At 42.2% G+C, this 20,733-nt stretch overlaps 1 protein-coding gene across 1 annotated transcript; it reads right to left on the bottom strand.

The window, feature by feature from the left end:
- Positions 1-645: 645 nt before the first annotated feature.
- Positions 646-17,902, bottom strand: MAB21L3 (mab-21 like 3). Its single transcript, XM_026055110.1, has 7 exons — positions 17,855-17,902; positions 13,562-13,702; positions 10,763-10,834; positions 7,832-8,123; positions 4,860-5,041; positions 3,785-3,979; positions 646-879 (listed from the first exon to the last, which is right to left on the bottom strand). The coding sequence occupies exons 1-7, from the start codon at positions 17,900-17,902 to the stop codon at positions 646-648; spliced, it is 1,164 nt and encodes a 387-aa protein (XP_025910895.1).
- Positions 17,903-20,733: the final 2,831 nt, after the last annotated feature.

Below are 20,733 nucleotides of genomic sequence, written 5' to 3'. Positions count from 1 at the left end.
GAGGAGAGAAAAGTAAGGGGAGACAGAAAAAACACCACTCTTCTTCCCTTTGAGCTATTCAGCACTTTGTAGCATGGCTATCTTTGCACTGGGGCTGGAACCCATTCAATTGTAGATGGAAGAATCACAGATTATCTCTGAAAGAGCCTTCCAGCTTCAATGCACCTCAGAAATGTTCCTCTGCCCATCTGCAGAGCTGGCCTAATGAGGTAGGCAGGGAATTAAACTCACTGTCCTTGTGAGAGAGGAGGGAGTGGCAACAATATATGTGCTAGGTTACACAACAGCTAGGCAGCAGAGGGAGGGAGACTCTTTTACACGTCTTTCCGCTTGTGAGCCACACGACTAGTGACAGAGAACAAGGCAGCTGTCTCACTGACGCAGAGAGTTGGTTTGCACTGGCTTTAGCTTCCAGGCAGGCTGTCACTGTTGAAAGCGAATTGGATCGCTGGGCATCAAGCGATTTCTCCCATCAGTTTTCACCGCCCACTGCTGCCAGCTTGACTCCTCTCTTTCATGCTGCATGTGCCAAACGTCTTATAAAGCCAGCTGCAATGTCTACTGGAAGGACACGAAGAACAACCACAGATGGGGAGAGGAGGTGGGGGATAGTCATAAGGTTGCAGTGAAGAGACCTTCCCTGCCTTAGTCCAGGCAGAGCATGGGGTTCTCTAAGAAGACTGCCAGCTTGCTGGCTACCAGGTCCAGGTCACTGGTGTTGGTGTATTTGAGCAGGTTGGTGTTCTTGACAAAGTAATGCTTGAGGAAGTGCTGGCTTACACACTTGTGCAGCTTCCGTACCAGTCTCAGAAAGGCTTCGCGAAAGCAGCGCCAATCCTTGGTGCGTGGGTATTTTTCACACGTCCAGAATAGCACTGTCTGTAAGAAGCAGATGGGAGAGAAGAGGTGTTAGAGGTTCTGTCAAAGGCTCACACAGCCTACTAAGGCAGTTCTGGTGCTGGTAGATGGCTGACAGCCTTGGAAATCAGAGACTCACAGTGCAAGCTTCCTGTGTTAACTAATGTTCCTGAGGCAGAAGGATCACAAATAGCAGCTTAAGGCGAAGCCTTCCCACCCTCTTGTGGCTGTCCCCTTGCTCCCTTTGTCTTGCAACCTTGCTAATACAGAGAGCAAGCCTCCTCCAGGGATCAAGCAGGGCAACTCTGTGACGTTCCTGCTTTCACTCCCCAGAGGACCCTATCTCCATTGAGCTCAAGGACACTGGTCTTGCTAAGCTAACCTTAGCCAATTTGCCAGTCTCTACAGGGGCCTCTGTACAAATGCCAGGTATTTTAGGCTGTAGAAAATGTCTGATTATACAGGTGTGGAAGCCAATATGTGCAAGGAGCGAAAGAAGAAGAATCAGACTAACATAATTATTTGTTAACTTCAGATGTACTTATGCTGAAGATGTGCACAGAACTGCGTCCCAAGCAGATTGGGATCTCAAGCAACTACTGCAGTTACAAGGCATGTTTTCTGGTCAAACACAGCCTGTTTTTTATACTTACAGCATATGCTATATTCTCTTCCCCCTAAGTTTATTTCACAGAATTTTATACTTGAGACAATCCATAATTACAATAATGAAATGCATATGATCATTGCTCTTATAGTATTATTTTTACACTGCCCATGTTACATTTTTACAAACATTCCTATGACTGAGAAGAATCTTCTGGAAGTACTTACACTTATTGTACCAAAACCGCCACACTAACTGTGTTGGTCAACCTGAAAATCAGTTTTAAAAGGATAAATCTTGGGTGCAAGATTCCATTAAGTTGCTTGGCTTCCTCCCAATACCAATTTTATTTTGGAAATTCAGTATCCCAAAGAGACTGGCAGACCTTGTAAGAAGTGGCCAAACTATAAACTCTTTAACCCCTCTGCTTTTTTTTTAGAACTAGAATTTCATCAAAATAACCCACACTCTTCTGGATTGCCTGTTTTTTTCCTCCAGTTGGCCTTGCAATAGTTGTGGTGCTGACGAATTTCTTCTCAGACAGCTCTTCAAATGTGAACAAGTTTTTGTTTGCAGCTGCAATAACGACAAAGACTTTTTTAATGTTGCCAGGTAACAAAAGATATAATGAGGAATTCAGGCTAAAACTCAGAGAGCCATTCCTTGGAGGTTTGTAGACCAGCTACCTTTCCTCAGCACTAAATCTATCTCAGCAAGCTGCAGGGCCAGCAGTTACAATGAAGGTTTTGGAGGTGAAGAAAATAATGCTACTTTTTCAGCCAGGTCACAAACAGATGATCTATCCCCAGCATTTACTTAACTGCCATAGTATATGAGAGACATTGATTTGGTTTTCAAAATGCATCTAGGTCTTTTGGACTTCCTGATCTTGAACTTCGTTCCTATGGAGGTAAGCACACTGAGTGTGCTTACTTTGTCCTCTGAGGCTTTCCAGCCAGCAGAGGAAGGTTTTTCTTCTGTCATAGAAGGCCTTTTTAAGATGAAGTCTTGTTTCATCATCATTGTTGGATACTTTAGACAGGGAAAACTTAATAATGTGAGGAAAACTAACACTGAGCCCCTCCTCAGCTGCTGATTTATCCACTGACTGTATCTCCTCATACTTTCTTTTATAAGCGATGTTGAAGCATTCCTTCCATCCGCTCAATCAGTTGTCTCTTGCCCTAAAAGCCTGAAGTCTAGTTGCAGGAGGAACTGAAGAGCTTTTAGATGAAGAGCTTGATGAGTAGTGCATGCAACAGGTACCCTGCACCTCTTCTGCTTGAGCCAGAGAAAGAGAACCCTACTAGTGGTTTAAAAGGTTTTCCACTTACTCCTACCTATGATAGTTTTTCATCAGCTTGTTTTCATAGGCATTGAAAAGCTTAGCATTCTGCTAATCTATAACCAGCCTAGCCCACTCTTTTTTTTTGACTGTATCTTGACTTAGATTGGTCCCAAGACTACAATAGCATTTAATGGTCTCAAGCTGTAAGTAGCTTCTTGGCATTGCATCTGGTTTTGGACACCAAAGATCAGTAACTACTGCAGAAGCCTGGTGGCTTGAGGCTTGAAGGAAGGGGAAGAGCAGCCTCTCCCTGGCAGCTCCAGGAGGATGAAGGCCCAGAAAACAGGATAGCTCTACCGACAGATAAACGGCGCTGCTTTTGGTCCATCAGTTTTTGTAGCTGTAATATGTGAGGACACAGTCATAGCACAACCTCCTATTTGTTCTTCACGAATGTTGTTTGTAAAGTGAAGCCATCTAGAACCCTGAAGTATGTGTGAGGAGGATGCTACTATCCCGTAACCTCTTCCTTCGCTTCTCACCCCAGGTAAAACAACACCTGAAACGTCAGTTTGCAGCTCACACATGAAACCACGTTCACCTAAGAGAGTTTTGCTTGGTGCACACCCAGAAAGACAAATACACAAGTTTCCTGCAGATGGATCCATCTGTTGATGGCTATGCATGGCTGGGAGAGTCAAGAATCAGAATGGAACCATGCAGTTAAAGACTGTATTGCAACACCTATGTGAAGTTGAATCAGAGCAGGTGCCTCAATTCTGACATTACTTACATTGCTGCCACCATAATGTTCCTACAGGTTTTAGTTTCTTGTTGAAGTAAGGAACATACCTTTACTAAACTTCTTACCACTGTAAAGCAATGAAGTGGTACTGCCGTTTTAGCAGTTACCTTAGAAGTTACAGAGGAGAGGCTACAGTGTTTTATGCCATGGTATTTTGACATTGTTGGACAGAAGTCCCTGCAACAGATTCTGAGTCTCTCCCTCCCAATATTGTGGTGATGCCTACCTGAAGGTGATAGGCTGTGACAACAGGCTTATTTCCAGCACACCAGACATCCTCTTTCATCTGCCTCATGACCCGGAAGCACTTCATGCGACAACCACCATCTTCATCAAGACCTTCCATGAGTATATGCTCAGCACGGAAGAAGCACAGCTGCCAGTGGTAATTGGAGTGGGCCAAAAGGTCAAAACCAAGTGACTATGGACAAAAGGAGAAGTGTGACACTGGATGAGAGGCAAACTTCTCTGACAAATGCAAAGGGATGTTATGAAGAGACTGTGATATCTTTCAAAGTGGAGCACTGTATTCTAAACAGCTTTAGCTGAGGCAGCAAATTTGGGTGTATTCCCATCCTAATTCCTAATGAAATGAACATTCAATTTATCTTGTTTCCTCATGTTCTGACATCAGTTGCTCCCAGAAGATCCGACCCTAGAGCTGCCAGGTGCAGCACAAGCTGTGCTACTAAAGCAGAGGCACAACTCTGTGGGCACTTTGCCATGGAGCAGCAGGTCAGGCGTGAAAGGATAGTGGGACTGGAAGGCAGAAATGGACCTGCTGGGAATGTGGCAAATGGGGCTAAGATGGAGTGCCAAAATCCAGCCACAAGGTTTGTAGGGAGAGATGGGATTAGGCTGGAGGGGAAACTGCAAGATAGTGAGTGGCCCATTTGCAGAACATCTGCATAAGGCAAACCAGAACAATAAGAATGATCCAGGTCAGCACTAAGCTACATCGTGTGGAAGAAACTCATGCAATAGACAGTTTGGAAAGGTTGGAAAATTATGGGTGGCACAAAAAACTTTCCAGCCCCCTTTGGCAGCAATTCTTACATTTTCTTAACTGATATACCACTGTCCCTGCCCTGACATTTCTGAGGTATTACTATGCACTATGTGTACGTTATTACACAACTTTTCATTGAAAATACTATAAAGGCAATCTGGTTCTACTGGTCTGCTGGTGACTGCTTGCCATCACCCTGCAGTCCTGCATTTGGGAACCACTGTCAGACACCTGCAAGGTAAGTTCCTGCACAGAGATAACAGTTAACAAGTAAACAGTTTACGCTGTTTACCTTGATGCACTGTACTTTTTCCTGGGAAGGCCAACGCTTAAGGCAACGAGGCCACTGGGCTTTCTTGGGCCAGCAAGTTGGAATCTCCACGGCAGGGACCAGCTCTACCTCGACCTGGGATTCTGATGTCTCCACAGCCACTCGGACCATTGAGCTGAAGCTCTCCATCACTATCACTTTATCTGTGAAGGAACGACAAGAGAAGACAATAAAGGGGGAGAGGTCCTTTTCCACAAGCCAAGCAAGGGGCTGTCTAGTGCCCATGTCCCAAGAGGACCTTGCAGTTTCATCAGTCTATCTAAGCACTCTCCCTTCAACAACATGAGCAGAATGGAAGAAAACAACTTATCATGTCAATCTACCCTGAGGAACGAGAACAGGAAGAAGATGAAGAACAACTAAGTTCTTAATTTTATCTTCAGTCATCAAGTTTTTGTTTTCCTCTGTGGGTCCTTGTAACTCACAGGACCAGCCTCTTAAAAAGGCAGACAGACAACTGCAGCAACCTACACAATTCTAACAGTACAGTACAGAAAGCTCTAAGGGAGATCACCTCTGATTAGAGGTGGGTTCACTTCATATCTAAAGATCCCTTATTCCTTAAGAAAATCTGTGATCAGACCAAATGACTTAACGTCACTGGTCATTCAGGATGTTTTGTGGGGTGTGTACAGGTTTGTTTCTGGAGATGCACTTGCACAGAAGCCAGTGCCAGAATTTATAGCCACACCTGTCTGACATTCTTTGTTTGCAGAGCAATCATACAAAATGTATTAACTGCTTGTCTGACTGGGACTGCTTGGTATCAAAAAAGAGTTAGTTCCACGGTGACTTGGAGAAAAGAGATTTCCTCAGTGAAAGAAGAATGGCTCAGCTCCAGGAACAACATGCTTTGAGAAGGAGAGCAGAAAGGAATGAAAGCTGTATCTAATGGATTTGACTAGATGTTTCCTGTTGGCCCAGTTTGTGTTAATGGAAGAAGTTTCTGTCCCCAGCTTTCCCTGTCACTCTGGCAGGATTACTGTCCCTTCAGCTCTGCCATCTGAGCTACTTGTGTGCTCATGCTCTAACCCACTGAAGTAAAAGATGGAGCAGATTAGCATAAACAGTTTAAATAGTAGGTGTGTGTTAACCTATGTCATTTTGATTGACATAGGCTGGGGAGAAATTCCACAAGGAGTTCACACAACAGGCTTCAAGGGACAGTGACAAACATTTGGGATGACAACCTCTTCTGTCTTCACAGAGTAAATGTCTGCCTACTCCCAATGGCAGATTTAGCATCTCCTCCAGAAAACATGACTTTGTGGGCACTGGAGTGAATTACTTTGGGAACAGTGGAGTCCACCCTCACAAGAACTTTATAATCCTCAGTAGGGATCCCTGGAAGCTAAAAAGCATTAGAGCCACTGCTGTGTCAGAATGAAAATACATTTACAGCATTTCCAGAAGCATCATGATTGTGCTTCCAATTTTTCTACCAATGGTAAAGTGAGGCACTGCAAAAATTCTGGCTTTGCTGGTACTCAAAGAAGAAATCAGAGAAGCAGTGAAATCAGGAAAAACTTTATGTAGCTTCAGCTGTGCTGTTGGATAAAGGAAGTTCACTCTTCACAGAAACAAACAAAATGGTAAATACTCCTCCCGACTTCATCTCAGCTTGTCTCCTCTATGTCTATCTCCTCCTAGCTGGCCTTACAGAAGAAGCCTCAGAACCATCAGCCCAGACATCACTCCCTGGGTCCCTTGGAAGTGCCTGTTCTGGCTCAACAGCTTGATGAATTGCTGCTGGACAGAATGGCAGGTTTTCACTTCAGCATAATGACTTCCATGTAAGTAAAGCTTCAGTTGCAAGCCCATTCCATCTGATCTTTTCAGTGAATCTCAGTGGTGAAATATCATTCACATCATACTTTCCTCTCCTGTGGTAACAAATATTTCCTAAAAGAATGGAATGATCTAGCTGAGCTTGACTTTAACACATCTTTCCTCCTGTGACTAAAATTCAGGGTGTGATCAGAAAAGGAGGAATGGCTCCTATTTCTCTGGAATGTAGGAAGGCTCATATCATGCTGCTGATAGGTACAGTCATCCTGGAAACATCCCATCAGAAGAGGTACTACAGTCTCGACTTGACCATACCATAGTATCTTAATGTGAAAAGATGGGCATAGATCATCTACCATGGACCAAACCTTATTAGCTGAACTCTGTAATGTGCCTCTGGTATGCTAAGAACTAAGTATGAGGATCACTGCTCAGGCAGTATCTTGCTGCAGATGTCACAGCTATGAAGCAATGCTACCTGAACCACTAATTGCATTGTGCCAATGATCAGCACTTCCAGTATAAATAGCCACAGGAAATAAATGGACACATTGGAATTTCTTGCAGAGAGATCAGCATCACTATTGAAGGTAAACTTCCATGACATTTGCCAAACAATACTATAGCAACCTGGGCAGCAGGGGGAAAAACAGTGCTTGTTCAACAGGCTTTGCTTGAAATAGAAGCCTTTTTTTCTAGTTCCTAACACCCCATGCTGGAAAGCTATGGGCAGCTCAGGCTTCTCTTATCTACCCTATATCTCCAAGCACTTTTCACTCTTCCCTCCCACTTATGCACCTTCCCTGTGTCAAAATTTCTTATAGTATCTTTCTGGCAAGTCTAGACATGTTGTGACTGCTATAGGAGAAAAAAAAGATTTTCCCAAATTCCTAGTTGTATGTTGATGGAAGTGTGAAAGTGATGTTGCTGGAGAACCTACCCAAATTCCTAAGAAATAAGCAAAGTCTTGGATATGAAAAACCCAGCCACTACTCAATTCCATCTTCAATGCAGGTCTGCATTTACATTTTGGATTTCTGATTGTGTGAACTTGCCAACCAACCACTTTGTGTGTGTGGTGGTTTCTGCTCCATCAGTTGCACAAGACAGACAGTTCCCCTTATACCTGTCCCCACTAAACTCACTGGAAAGGTTACAGGAGATTATCGACTTCTCCACCAGCTCCCGGAAGATGATAAGGACTTTGGCTGGAACCAGATCATCTTCGATGTTCATGTCCGTCTCATGCCACTGCGGAAGGCATTTAGAGAACTGCTCCACCTGTAGCCATTGGTGCAATTCCTCAGGGTCCCGCACGGAGGAGTGAAGCTTGGCTCCATGCACAGTGTAATAACGCCAGTGCCGTACCTGGCATTCTCTGTACCCAGTCAGGCCGCGCAGAGGGACTGTGATGAGGAATTGGCTGGGTGCTAAGACCTAGGAGAGTTCAGAGAGATTGAGAGAGGAGACAAGGGAAGATCCATGAGCCCAAAGCAGGGAGGGGAGGGTTAAAGAAGCAACAGGTTAACTGTGGAGGGCTTTGGAGAGAGGGAAAAGCCAAGGTATCATTGGAACAATTGAATACAGGCAGGACCTACTCCGTGCCTGTCTGAGGGTTACTTTGGAAATACACAGAATAAGAGAAAATTGTCCTAGAAGGAGTATGATGTTACAGCCATGGTGCATATGAGACAAGAGCAGACTCAGCTGATTTACCACCACAGCTGCCATGGTTTCCCCTCACTCCATGTTATTTCTAGTGTGCAATTGCATGAGATGTAATAACTAGCTGATTCCAAGAAGCAGAAGAGCATCAGAGAACGTGTTTTGAGATCCAGCAATGGGAGACAAAATAGTGCCAGTTATTACCTCAGAATTGTTACTAGAGATAAGCCTTGAGTTTATTAGTAGTAACAACTATAGAAAAAGGTGCATGTTTCTGTTCTCCCTCAAAGTCCATTAAAGACATTTGTAAAGTAACACTTTGGCCCATTAGTAAAATAAGTGTTTTACTCTGAATCACTGGAAATATTGTCCTCCCTTAAGAGACAGAGACATAAGGTAAGTGACATTCCCAAGCCTACATAAGCAGGTGGTGGCACAGTCAGATATAAACCCAGGTCTTGGCCAGTTGTACTGTATGAAACTGTTTCTTCTGTTGAGTGAAAGCCAGAAACACTGTAAGGATGGAAACAGTAACCGATGGATAACAAAACCATAAGTAGGTTTGTCTGCAAGTCAATATTGGCCTCATTTTGAGAATAACCATTCTCCAATAAAAACAGGTGAAACACAAATATCTTGAAGCATCGCATAGGTTTAGAACATCACCAGACATCTCCAAATGTATTGGAAGTATTCAGCAATCTTAGCTCCAGGTGCTCAGACAGGGTGCTTAAACTCATTCAGACTTTTACCATGTTGATTCAGAAGCTTTTCAACTTCAGTTCCTAACACACCTAACTTACACTGGCATTAATAAGGTGAAACTGCTACATAAACAGGATGTGAAGTGACAGCTGTTGCTGTAAGGTGGTTACCTCACGGTAAATTAAAAACTCTTGTCATTCTCCGTTAATAATCCAATACATTCTTGTAGCCTTCCTAGTAACTCTGCTGATTTAGAACATACTGTAGAGGTGTCAGGGCCCTGAGGGCACTAACAGACCTTTATGGCACAGATGAAAGTCAGTTCTTTCCCATACCAATACTTGGACTTATAGTCACTCACACAAGCTGCAATAGTCCCATTCAAAACCAGATGGGCACTAGAAGCATGGGTGCTCCACAAGCAAAGAAATGCCAGCCCAGCTGAAGGCCTAAGGAGAAAGGTCCCAGGGCATAACATGAATTTGGACACTACACAAATAAGCATAAATCCTTCTTGACCAGGCTGAAACATTGCTTTGAGAGGCTGTGTTTGTACCAAATACAGCCACATGCAGGCAAAGGCCAAACCACATCCCTATCAAGTGGCAGTGAACAACAAACTAGTACCATTGTAGAAAAATGGTAGTTAATGGCTGCATAACAGATTTTAAACGGAAGATCTGCAGCTACTATATGAGTATCTTCAAATACTGAAAAGCCTGACTCCTTGGTGAAAAATTCTTTTGCAGGCTATTTCAACACCCTGCAAACTTCACTCTTGAAAACTGTCCTACCCCAGAACACACTTTTTCTCCTCTTGACCTCTGGATAGGCCTTCTCTGTGTTGTATGATCATATCTGCAATAAAACCTAGACTTAAGACAACAGTAGAGCTTTACTGTAAGCTCTGAGCAGCTCCAGAGAGAGCTAGCCGATCCCAGGCCACTGAACAGTTCAAAAAACCATGAGGTTTAAAAATAATTAGAAAAATTTGGGGGAGCTTTGGTATTTACATCCTGATTTCCATTTAGCCAATGATATTCATTCAACCAATGATATTCATCCAGATCACTTCAAAAAACAAACAAAAACTTTTCTCCATAGCCATAATGGATAGAAAAACCTCCAAACCCACCCAATGTTATTTTTTAAAACAAAGCTGTTTTTTTCTCAGGATCACAAGGCTTTTCCACCTGATGCTTATCAGGAAACACCAGAAATCACAAGTTTAGTGATGGAGCTGTAAAGCTGGTCTGCCATGGAGCAGGTGCTCTCCTGATCTAAACAAATCCCTGTCCCACACTTGTGCTCTGTCATAGAACAGTGTTATGTACCATATATAGACCACAAGCCCCAGCAAGTCACAGGCTATTGAACAGAGCTAGCGGTAACAAACAAGAGCCTTGAATCCTGGAATATGCAACTTATGGCCAATTCTGTTGTATTAAAAATCTGCCTGCAGTAAATTGGGCAAATTAAATGCAGTATGGTTCTTGTGAGCCTGGCCAGGCTATCCCAGAGAGGTGGAAGTGTTAGGTTAGAAATAAAATGTTTATGCTTTGAACAAATAAGGAGGCCTCTTGCAGAAAGGCTGAATGGTCATGGGAGGCTTGGTTGAGTGGGTGAAGTTGTCTGGAGAAGACAGTGGGTGAGGAGGGAGCAGGCACACCGACCAGCATGAACCATGTGGCATGAAGGATTTGTACCTGGATGGATGGGTGGAATGGGCGCTTCCCCCGAAGCATAGCTGACCACTTGGCCAGTAAAGCTGGCTGATCCTGAGAGAAGCAGAAGGGAAAACGAGATACACAGAACAGAGAGAAAGCATATGCTAGGTGATTCATTCACAGAGCAAAGCTGCAAATTTCCTTTAAGCCTGCTGGTAAAAGGAAAATCCCCCCTGCAATGACTACAGATTTAATCACTTTGCAGTGCTGTGCTAGTAACTACTGTAGATGGCTAACCTGCTCATTATGCCTTACTGAAGCCTCTACAGCGTCTTCCTCAGCCCTGCATAGACCACTGCTGCAAAAATGGTGGTAGTCTGTCTGCAGCTCATTGAAGCACAGCTTCAAGGGTGATGTCATTTGGACTGGGGTTTCTAAGCCATCTCAGATTTTGGCATATTTCCACTCCCTGTTCAGTGAAGACCACGACAGGTCTCCCATGTGTGCAATCAAATACCCACAAGGTATGGGCAATGGTTCTGGTTAGTGCTGGGGGGCTGGATTGGTTTGATCTGTCAGTATTTATAAATTAAAAACAGTACTATTCTCATTTCATTTCCCCCCACATGCACCATATGGACAGAAGCTAGTTGTAGAGCCACTGTAAGAAAACATGCAAATACTAATATTTCTGAAGGTATTATAGAGACAGCACAAGTGCGAGGTTAGTTTCTTCCAGACTACACTATAGAGGTCACATTTTTTGTAGCTCTCAGGAACTACACAGCAGAAGCACAAGGCATAGAGGGCAGAAATTAGACTTCTCTAGTTCTGGAACAGGAGCACACACCATTTTCTTTGTCAGGATCCCTTAATACACTTGGATTGAATGATTTCTTACTGAAGCTGGAATAGTTTTTGCAAAATGCAAATGCAAATGCAAAAAGCAAATGCAAAAAATTGCATTTAAAAATATATACATCTATATAGACAGGAGTTGGATGAGTTTCACACTGAGAAAAGTAGTGGTGTTTGAATAAATTAATGCATAATAAATACTTTTGAAGTATTAAACATTTAAAAGTTGTAAATGTGTTTACTTAAAATTTTGACTTTTTGTCTCAGAGTTGCAGAAAAACACTGAATACTTAAAGAATTTTCTTCTAATTCTCCATCCAGCCCTGTATATTTAAAAGGAGACTTATAGTTTTACAACAAATCTAGGCCCCCAACATGTTAAATTAAATCCTCTTAACCAAAAGCTGAAAGTTCTGAAAAGTCACTGTAAATTTAATTGTCAGGAAAAAGATGTTGAAAAATTAAACACAGAATAGTCAATATACTGGCTTTCCCTTAACACAATTCTCCTCTAGGTTGAGACACTTCAGTGACAATCTTAAAGACTCTAGTTTTTGGAAGCAGAATAGGCCAAGTCAAAACCTTTTCTTATTAACCTGTCCTTTGCTACGCTGTACCTTCTGCACCTTCAGTACAAAGTCAGCCAAGAGACACAGCCCTCCTAATGTGACTGTCACAGATTTATAGCACTGGGTTTAGTTAAGTATGGATAATGAATCTGCCACTTTTTAAGAAAATACATTTTGGGGATCTCTTTAAAGCAGAGGTTGCTCAGATCAAGCTACAGTAATGACAAATTACTGCTCAGAATAGATTGCCTTACTTTTGTTCTGTTTTGTTTTCCAGAACAGCAATCTCACACTGACCCTGGTCTTGTCTCCTAAGCCAAGCAGGATCAATCCAGTTTGAGCAGCAGATGCAGACCACGGCACTAAGGACTGTGCTTGGATCAGGATGTGGCACCATTCTGTGTCACTGTGGTCAGTCCTATTGGCAAGGCTCGTGCCATGGCGTTCACGATATTCCAGAAAAGATGTAAATCTGAATGTGTTTGTCCTCAAAGCAACAGCCACATTCCAGATTGGATGATCATATTCTGCACCCACTTCAATATCCTTCCAGCAGCTTGATACAAACAGAATTCTTTCCTTTCAATCCTAGACACCTGCAAAAGTTGCCCTATGCTTTTACATGTTTGCTGTGTTTTGCTCCCTAACTGGCTGCATTTCAGTACAAGGATTGACATAGCTAGAGTATGTAAACTACTTCAGATGAAAAATATCTTTTTCATCTGTGCTATGATTTGTTCTTATATCCTTATACTAGTTATTCTTGTCTTAAGTAGCCACAGGAAATAACCAATCTTCCCCTGTCACAACTAGGACATTATCATTTTGGCACCTGATTGTTTAAAGTGGGGAAATGCTTCACTTCTCCCACTAGCAAGCGTAATTCTTCCCAGGAAAAAAGGAAAAATTTGAATCCATGATCAAGAAAAAAATACTATTTTTTCTGAAGAAGCTTTCTAATGTTCACGGTGGTGAAGTTTTTTTTCCCTTTTTTTAGTAAGCTGACAGGTTTTCCACCTGTGGAAAATACGAGTCATAGCTCACGAAGGCATGAGAATTTTTTTCTTCTTCTGTTACTGCTGTATAATTTTTTTTTCTGTCTCCCCAAAAGCTTTGGCTTCTGCTTGCAGATTGACAGCTCTGGCAATAAAAGCTTTTCGTAAAAGAAGCAGTTGTAAAAAGATGCTCTGCCTGATTTACCCAGCCCTCTCTGATGCTCCTTGAGTTGTAAGATGTCCATGGGTAAGCCTGTATGACCCAGTCAGCTACTAGACCTTCCACAGTAAAGAGTTAATTTATTATCTGTGGTGTCTTGGATGATAGATGTACCTGTCCATTACAAACAATTACACAATGGAAAATCACTTACTCTTTGCCTGCAAGCTGAATGTACTAAAGCTCTTGTTCATACCTTAATATTCTCATTATGAATGCCAGAGTTGGAGATAGCCTGGAATTGTATGGCCTTACAGCTGATTTCTATGGTCAGTTGCTGGATGATTTTCTGTACCTCCTCCACTGCTGTGGAAACCAAATAATGCCGTGGTTCGACCTGTCAGTTCCAAGAAAGACACTTCACATTACAGATAACCGCAGTCTTTATCTCCAATTGGAAACAGTCACTCAGAGCATACTGAAACATTTGTGCCTAGACTGCACTGGGAATAAAAATGTATTGTTCCCTACGTGTCCCAACCAACTTACCATGAGACAGAGCTCTTCTTGGTGAACAGAAAGGGACCTATACTCAAAACTGCCAGGTATTAATTGATATGCCCATGTTGGTATCATTGGATGGAAGGGAAGGAGTTCATTACATGGATATATTTGGTAGCAACCAGCTATACTCTCATTCTTGAGCCATTTTGGATGGGCTGTCCTGCTATTCCCCTGCATATACTAGCCACTAGACCCAGGATATGTTACTTTCCAAGAGCTGACAGGACTTCAAGGATTACATATATTCTGTGCATTAGTCAGATCACAGGTATATGTAGCAGCATCTAGATACCTACATACTATGTCAAAAGTATCCATCCTCTCTATCCTCATATCTGAAGCACAGGTGAGAGCCCATTCCTCAATGGTGAGAAGCTGGTCCCACTGGGGACAAGGTGGTTGTGTGACTTGCTGGATACATGTTCAATTCAAGCAATAATAACATAATTATTTATTAAAAAAATATTTAAATGGAAAAATCTTAGTGAAGAATTGAGGTGAAGGATGGACAGCTCAGAATGATAAATATGAACCTGAACCTTCACATACTGCTGAAAATGAATGGAACATAAGGGAATAGTTAAAATCCAAACAAGAAGATTCAATAGAAGGAACATGGAGGAACCACGTTAGCCAAAGGATCCTTACACATTTACCAAAATGAGGACAAGATTCAGCTACTGCTAATTAAGTTCATTAATATGTTTCTCATTATTTATTCATGCAGGGTGATGTATGAAGACGGTTTGCTGTCCTTTTTTGCATCCTGGTGCTTTATCTCATTTATTTGCAATTCTTGCTTTGATTTCTGCTTGGCTTTCATTTTTCCTCATCATACCTCATTGTTTGAGGGCACAATAAGAAAAAAAAATGCAGAAGCAGATGAGAGATTTGGGAGGACTAGATCAGAGAAATGAAAACCCACCCAAACCTAGAACTAAAACCCCAAGTGGGCTATTTGCAGGTATGAAACAAGAGTGTTAGGTCATTAGCAGCTTGGTTAAAGTCAATGATCAAACCATTGCTAAACACAATTGCCACTGTCTTTTGTTATTATCAAAGAACAGAGTAAAACTCCTGTGTCTTGTTTACTTAGCCCTATCTTCAGCATCTAACAACATTCTTCTCCCTCTTAGAAATACTACACTTCACTAAAGGCCCTTTTGGACATCTATGTCAACTGGTGAACTGTCAGAAAAAACACTTAAATGTGGAGAGACTTATTCTCATGCCCTGGGAGATGACAAATAGCTGCACTTTTTTACAACAATGGACAATACTACAACCATTAAAGAGACTAGTGCTCGCATAAGATCAATTAACCAAGGAAGAGTGATTGACTGACTCTGGGCTTGAAGATGAGCAGAGTTGGAATAAGATTTTCTCCCCAGCCAATAAAGGTAACAACATTTTTAATAAGCCTGAATAGTACTTGCAAGTGGGAAATACATCAGAACAGCATCATATTCCCTTCACTGGGGTCATCTGCCCTTGACATCCTGATTTTTTGCTATGTTAACTATATATAGTTTCTTATGTTTATAGAATACTATCTAATTTCCCTATGAATTCTCTCTCCTCATTTCAGTTCAGCCTTGTTCTTTGAGACCAGTTTTAGCTAGCTTACAAGTGCTTTTTTTTTTTTTTTTAAGAAAAGTTATACTGAAATTTTTTTATCTCATGTTTGTTCTCACATCTTTGTTTCAGCCTTCATTTATGGCACTTCTCCATCTCCAGCTATAGCTATTTCCTCTATGATTTTTATACTTGTCCAGAAGAACTCCTTAGTTCTTAGCACTGTCCAATAAACTGACTTGCTCAACAAGTCTGCTAATGGTTCCTCCAACAGGCAAATGATATGAGGGGCAAAGAAAGAGTTGGCCACCTCTAAGAGCTTGCAGACACAAAAAGCAGACTCTTTCTGTTGACAGTATACAATTACTATAGGTCACCTCAACCTGAGGTCCAGGAGTGCCCCTGTATTCCTTGCTCATGCCAAGTTTTCTTCCAGTGGCATCTGCCAGAAACACTTTCTGCTACCTCCGGTTCCCTAGGAGAATCCATCCAACCCAACCTGGCTTAATTTAATTTTGCCTTTATCACCTACTGGCTAGACTACAGCAGTTGTCATGAAATCTTTAGAAGAGTATGGACTCTCAAAAAACTTCTTATAGGATGTATTATAACATTCCTTCTGCACCTGCTGCATGTACTCCTCAGGACTGGGGCAGAGAAAAAAGAACAAATGACGTGACAGATGATGGTCATGCTGCCTAATCTACTATTGGAAAATATACCCTTCCTACAGAAGGGAAGACATAAAAATCTGAAGAGGATAAAACATGAGTGAGTGAATGCATCTTCTGTAGGACCAAGGCATTTAGCTAAGATTTCTTTAGCATCAGCATGGAAATGTTGGGAGAAAGGATAGAATAAGCCACTTCTGCCACCTATTGGCATTCCCAGTACCAGCTCTTGACTTTGGAAGTCATGCCAAAACAAAAGCAACAACAACAGAACAACAACGTTGATTAACATTTTATTATGGAGGAAGAAAAGAGGAAGAGGATTGACTAGGAATTCTGAATAACATTTAGGTTTGTTCTTATTTACCCATTCATCTCCACTCAGTATGCACTTGAGTTTTCCACTGCTGAATGAGTGGTTTAAGGCAGAAATCTTTGGTATCAGAGAGATTTGTTGCACCTGGTGGTTGACCCAATTTTGAAAAACAGGCAAAATTTTACAGGCAGAGCTGGGCTGCCTGAAGGCTAGGCAGTCTCACTTGTATAGGATACTCAGGAGCAGGCAGAAACTAAGAATCCATCAGAGCTGGAGGGCTGCTGGAAAAGATACTCTCAGGGTGGGGTACTTTTGGTAGAACCTAAAAATATTGGCACCGATAAGCCTCATTCAACTATACTCTATCTCTGTTCCCTGTACTTATGGCAGTCATATGAGCATCTTCCTGTGCCTGGCTTCTCTCCGATCTCTCCTTTGTAGCCCTGCTTTATAAATCTTCAGAGAAGTATTCATTATTGTAGCTGGCTGACCAGGTTCTGATGGCATGAAAACACTACATGGCTGAAAATGAAAGTTTTTATAGAAATATACCTACTTGTAACCAAAACATTTCCATAGACAAACCAAGCCTTTGCCCCCAGTGCCTTCATGGCACTGGAATATTTTATCCTTTTCAGAAAAGAAAGCCTTACAGTTTTTTATTCTGACATGGTTTTTCACTTCCCTGTCTTGCATTTTGTAGGAGAAAACAGACTATCAAATAGAAACTAGCTGAACACTGATGAAACATATCAGCTTTAACAAAATAAAATGTTATGACTAATTCAGAATAACTTTTATTAAAAAGTACAGTTTAATTGATGATTTTTATTGTGTTTTACTTAATTTCATAGTGGAAAAAACACTAGATTGCTGGAATACTTCATAAACTAGAACATGGAGTTCCCACTTGCCTCCACTAACTAGACTTATGCTATTTTGCTGCTGGTATGTAGAAAAGTATCCTTAGACGAGGTGACAGACTGGTGGGTGAATTCTCACTGTGTCTATCTCAGTCTAGTTTCTACGCGCATCTTTCTTAGACGCAATCCCTGTTGTTGTGGTTTTGGTCTTGTTTTTAATCAAGCCAAGACCATTGGACAGGGAAGGAAGCAAGGATCTTTCCTTAGATTAAGCGTTTTCAATTACAGCTAGTTTCACATATGGAATTCCAAGGTGGGGAATGAAAACTCAGGATGTAAAGAAAAATAGGACAACCACCTTAAGAAATTAGACTATCAGCTGAGATCCCTGACAACGTTCTGCAATGGAAAACTAGAAATCTCACTAGAAATACCATTCTCATGAAATTTCACCCAGTCTCATCTCATAAAGGAAGACAGCAGGCAAGCAACTAACTTGGCACCCTTCAGAATCAACACCTAGTGTGGGAGACAGAAAATCTGGACAGATAAAGTCTTACCTTGCTTTGGATGTAAATTTCTACATCTTCATCTGTGAATGGTTTCATGGCAAGATTGTCTTCGCTGTTCTCTAAAGCGTGAATTCACTCCTCACTCATTCACCTGGCTCTGGAAGTAGAGGGACACTCAGAGCTTGCTGCTCAGAGCCTTCTTGCTCTGTGAAGTTCAGGTCACTTAATTCCTCTGTGAATGAAGAAGAGGAGAGAAAAGCAAGGAAGCATGCCTGTTTTCTGGTTTGAGTTACAGTGGTGACTTCCAGCTGCCTAGGAAAACTAGGTCCAAATAGTATTTGTTAAGTTCAGTCATTATTATTCTTAGTATCACTACTTTTAAATGGTGGGACTTGCAGAAACTCACAAAAATATCCCAGTTACTGCTCTGTCTCTGGGCAGACCTAGAAGCTTGTTTCAGAGTCACTATGCTTGTGCACAGCATTATTATTTTGTGTGCCACAAGTACTTCCCTGCTCTCTAGCTTTTCATTAAACCATTTGTTAAACACAAAGCTATCCCTTGTTGACTTCAATCCACCCACTTTCCTTCTGAAACTGCATGGGTATTTTTATGCTCAGATCACTCATTTGGGTTGCAGTCTGCAGTCTCTGTTCCTGTCTCCTTATATCTCCTCTCTCTTTCTGGCTGTATTGACAGTAAATACCTTGCAGCCTGTCCCCTCCTGTAGTTTGCTTTGCTCCCTTTATAGTAAACAGACAGAAAACTGTCGCTAGTTAGCTGCCAGCAGCTCAGCTAACAACCCCACATGGATCATTCAGAGGGAAAAACAATTGATTAGGGCTCATTGATCCAACAAGGGTTGCTGGATTTTAGAAGAAAGGGTACATCAGCACATGGAAAGCAGTGACAGAGTATAGAGATGATATTCCATGCTGCAAATCAGCCCTTGTTAGGGAAGGCAGATGCCACTTTTTAGCAAAATCATTATTTCTCCCCGGAAATTGAACACACTGGGATCCCTTGACTGATTTATTAGCTCTACAGCAGCTGACAAAAAACAGCACTTGGGAAGACACTGGGTGCTATCTCAGAGCAGGCTCGTTGTTGCTGGTTATTCTTTATGACTGTTGTTCCTTATTAATGGTGAAATGCTAACTATGTCAACAGTGTACCAATACCTGCAGGACATCTGATCCCCCACAGTCTACAAATTAAACTTTTCTCCATGTCTCCCAGGGCATATTCTACTGTCTTTTTGCTGAGAGACCTGGTGACAGGTTCACAAAGACTTGTAGGCATTTGCTTCCAACCAGCTTCCATTGGAGCTGGACACTGAAAAAGATTAGGCCCCAATTTTCAGGGCCCCCTACCCTATCCTTGCTCACTTCATGACTTACCTACCACCTTATTTTTCACCTGAGCATTTAGCAGCGTATGTGACCTTTGCTGGGGAAGCCAGGCTAGTGGAAGGATCTGAGAGAAAGTGCATGGGACAGTAGATTAGGAAGGATTTGTAAAGCCAGATTGGATGCGATTAGGCCCAAGCACAGTGTGCAAGGGAGGAGAAAGAGCCTTTTAAGTGGTCAAGCTTGGTTGAAAGTATGCTCTTATTACATTAACTCCGTTGTGCCCCCTCAGGCTGCTAGATGTACATACAGAAGACAGCTTCCTTAACGCTTCTGGTACCATATATTACTTTAAAACAGAGAACCTCAGATGTGTTAGGAAGCAGAGAGAGGTTAATATTCTCACTTTCTTGCACCTCATGGTCTCTCCTCATGACAGCTGTCCAGAGCCACAGGTGCTGGCAAATGCGTGAAGAATGCGGTTCTGGTCATTTTGCTCGTACACAATAAGACACCTTATGTTTATCATCCTTTTCCATTGGGGAACAACTCCAGGAGCATCTGGATGGCCCCAGCTCCCCCTCCCATAGTGAAGGAGGATGGCATAAGGTCTTGGACAACGATCGGGTTTTTTTCTTTTACGTCCAAGAATATTTAAGTCCAAGTCCAAATTTATGTTTAAGTACAAGGACCTGAGCCACAGTCCCTGCCTGCTCCTGCCATCTGATGAGAGTAAATAACTTTCTGTTAGGATCATTGAAAAGGGAGGGAAGGGGGAGAAGGCTGAGAAAAAAGAAACAAGAAAACCAGTATCAAAGATAGATAGTATCAATATCAGGTTCTTCTCAATTCTGAGCACTCCTTGCTCCAGCCATAAGAAACTGCTAATTCATAATTTTTTGAGGGGCAGGAGAGAAGGGAGGGCAGAACTGGCTGCAGGAGATCGCAGCAGATGACAGCTGAACAACCTGCACTGAGTCCCTGCGGATTTTCTTATGCTACTCCTAGGATCAGAAGATTACTGTTTGACAGACAGAAAATACTACATCCAGCAAAGGCCCTTACACCAACAGCGAAATACAGTACAAATTAGAATGGCAATAGTCCCTACTGCAAAGGGAAAAGCAGCATGGTGTTATGGGAGACAGCACCCCATCTTGACCTCACTGAGGAATAAACATGTCACAAGGACATTCATCTGTTACATGGGCACCACATAGCACAAAACACAGGAGAAAAGAAGAGGAAGACAGCCACATGTAGGGAGGGAATATTACAGTAGGAAAACACTGTATTAGGAGAGAGGGAAAAAGGAGAATGTAGAGAAAGAAACTTTTGCAGAGATAATGGGACATAGACTCAAAGCATGAAGAATCCAAGCTCCTTCAGTATCATTTGTAGAACCATTTCCAGGGTCACTGAAACCTTCATCTATCTTCAGTCAGCAGTCAAGGCTTTTGCAGTTCACTCCACTCAAGGCTTAGGATTTCCAGGGGCTTTTTCCATTAACCGCCAGAACTACAAAAACAAACCCATGCTCCAGGTTGGCCCTCCTCAGGGAGCTTCTCTCCTGACAGT

The sequence above is a fragment of the Apteryx rowi genome, unplaced genomic scaffold (assembly GCF_003343035.1).
Source record: "Apteryx rowi isolate R43461 unplaced genomic scaffold, aptRow1 scaffold_985, whole genome shotgun sequence".
In the NCBI taxonomy this organism is placed as follows: Eukaryota; Metazoa; Chordata; class Aves; order Apterygiformes; family Apterygidae; genus Apteryx; species Apteryx rowi.
This window is presented reverse-complemented; position numbering and strand designations above follow the sequence as displayed.

What these genes read in the sequence shown, in the direction of transcription:
- MAB21L3 (XM_026055110.1), bottom strand. Translation starts at nt 17,902, where the DNA reads ATGAAACCATTCACAGATGAAGATGTAGAAATTTACATCCAAAGCAAG. An exon ending in TTCATAATGAGAATATTAAG is followed by an intron (nt 10,835 to 13,561) that starts GTATGAACAAGA and finishes TGCTTCTCTCAG; the next exon opens with GATCAGCCAGCTTTACTGGC. An exon ending in AATCTCCTGTAACCTTTCCA is followed by an intron (nt 5,042 to 7,831) that starts GTGAGTTTAGTG and finishes GTTCCTTCACAG; the next exon opens with ATAAAGTGATAGTGATGGAG.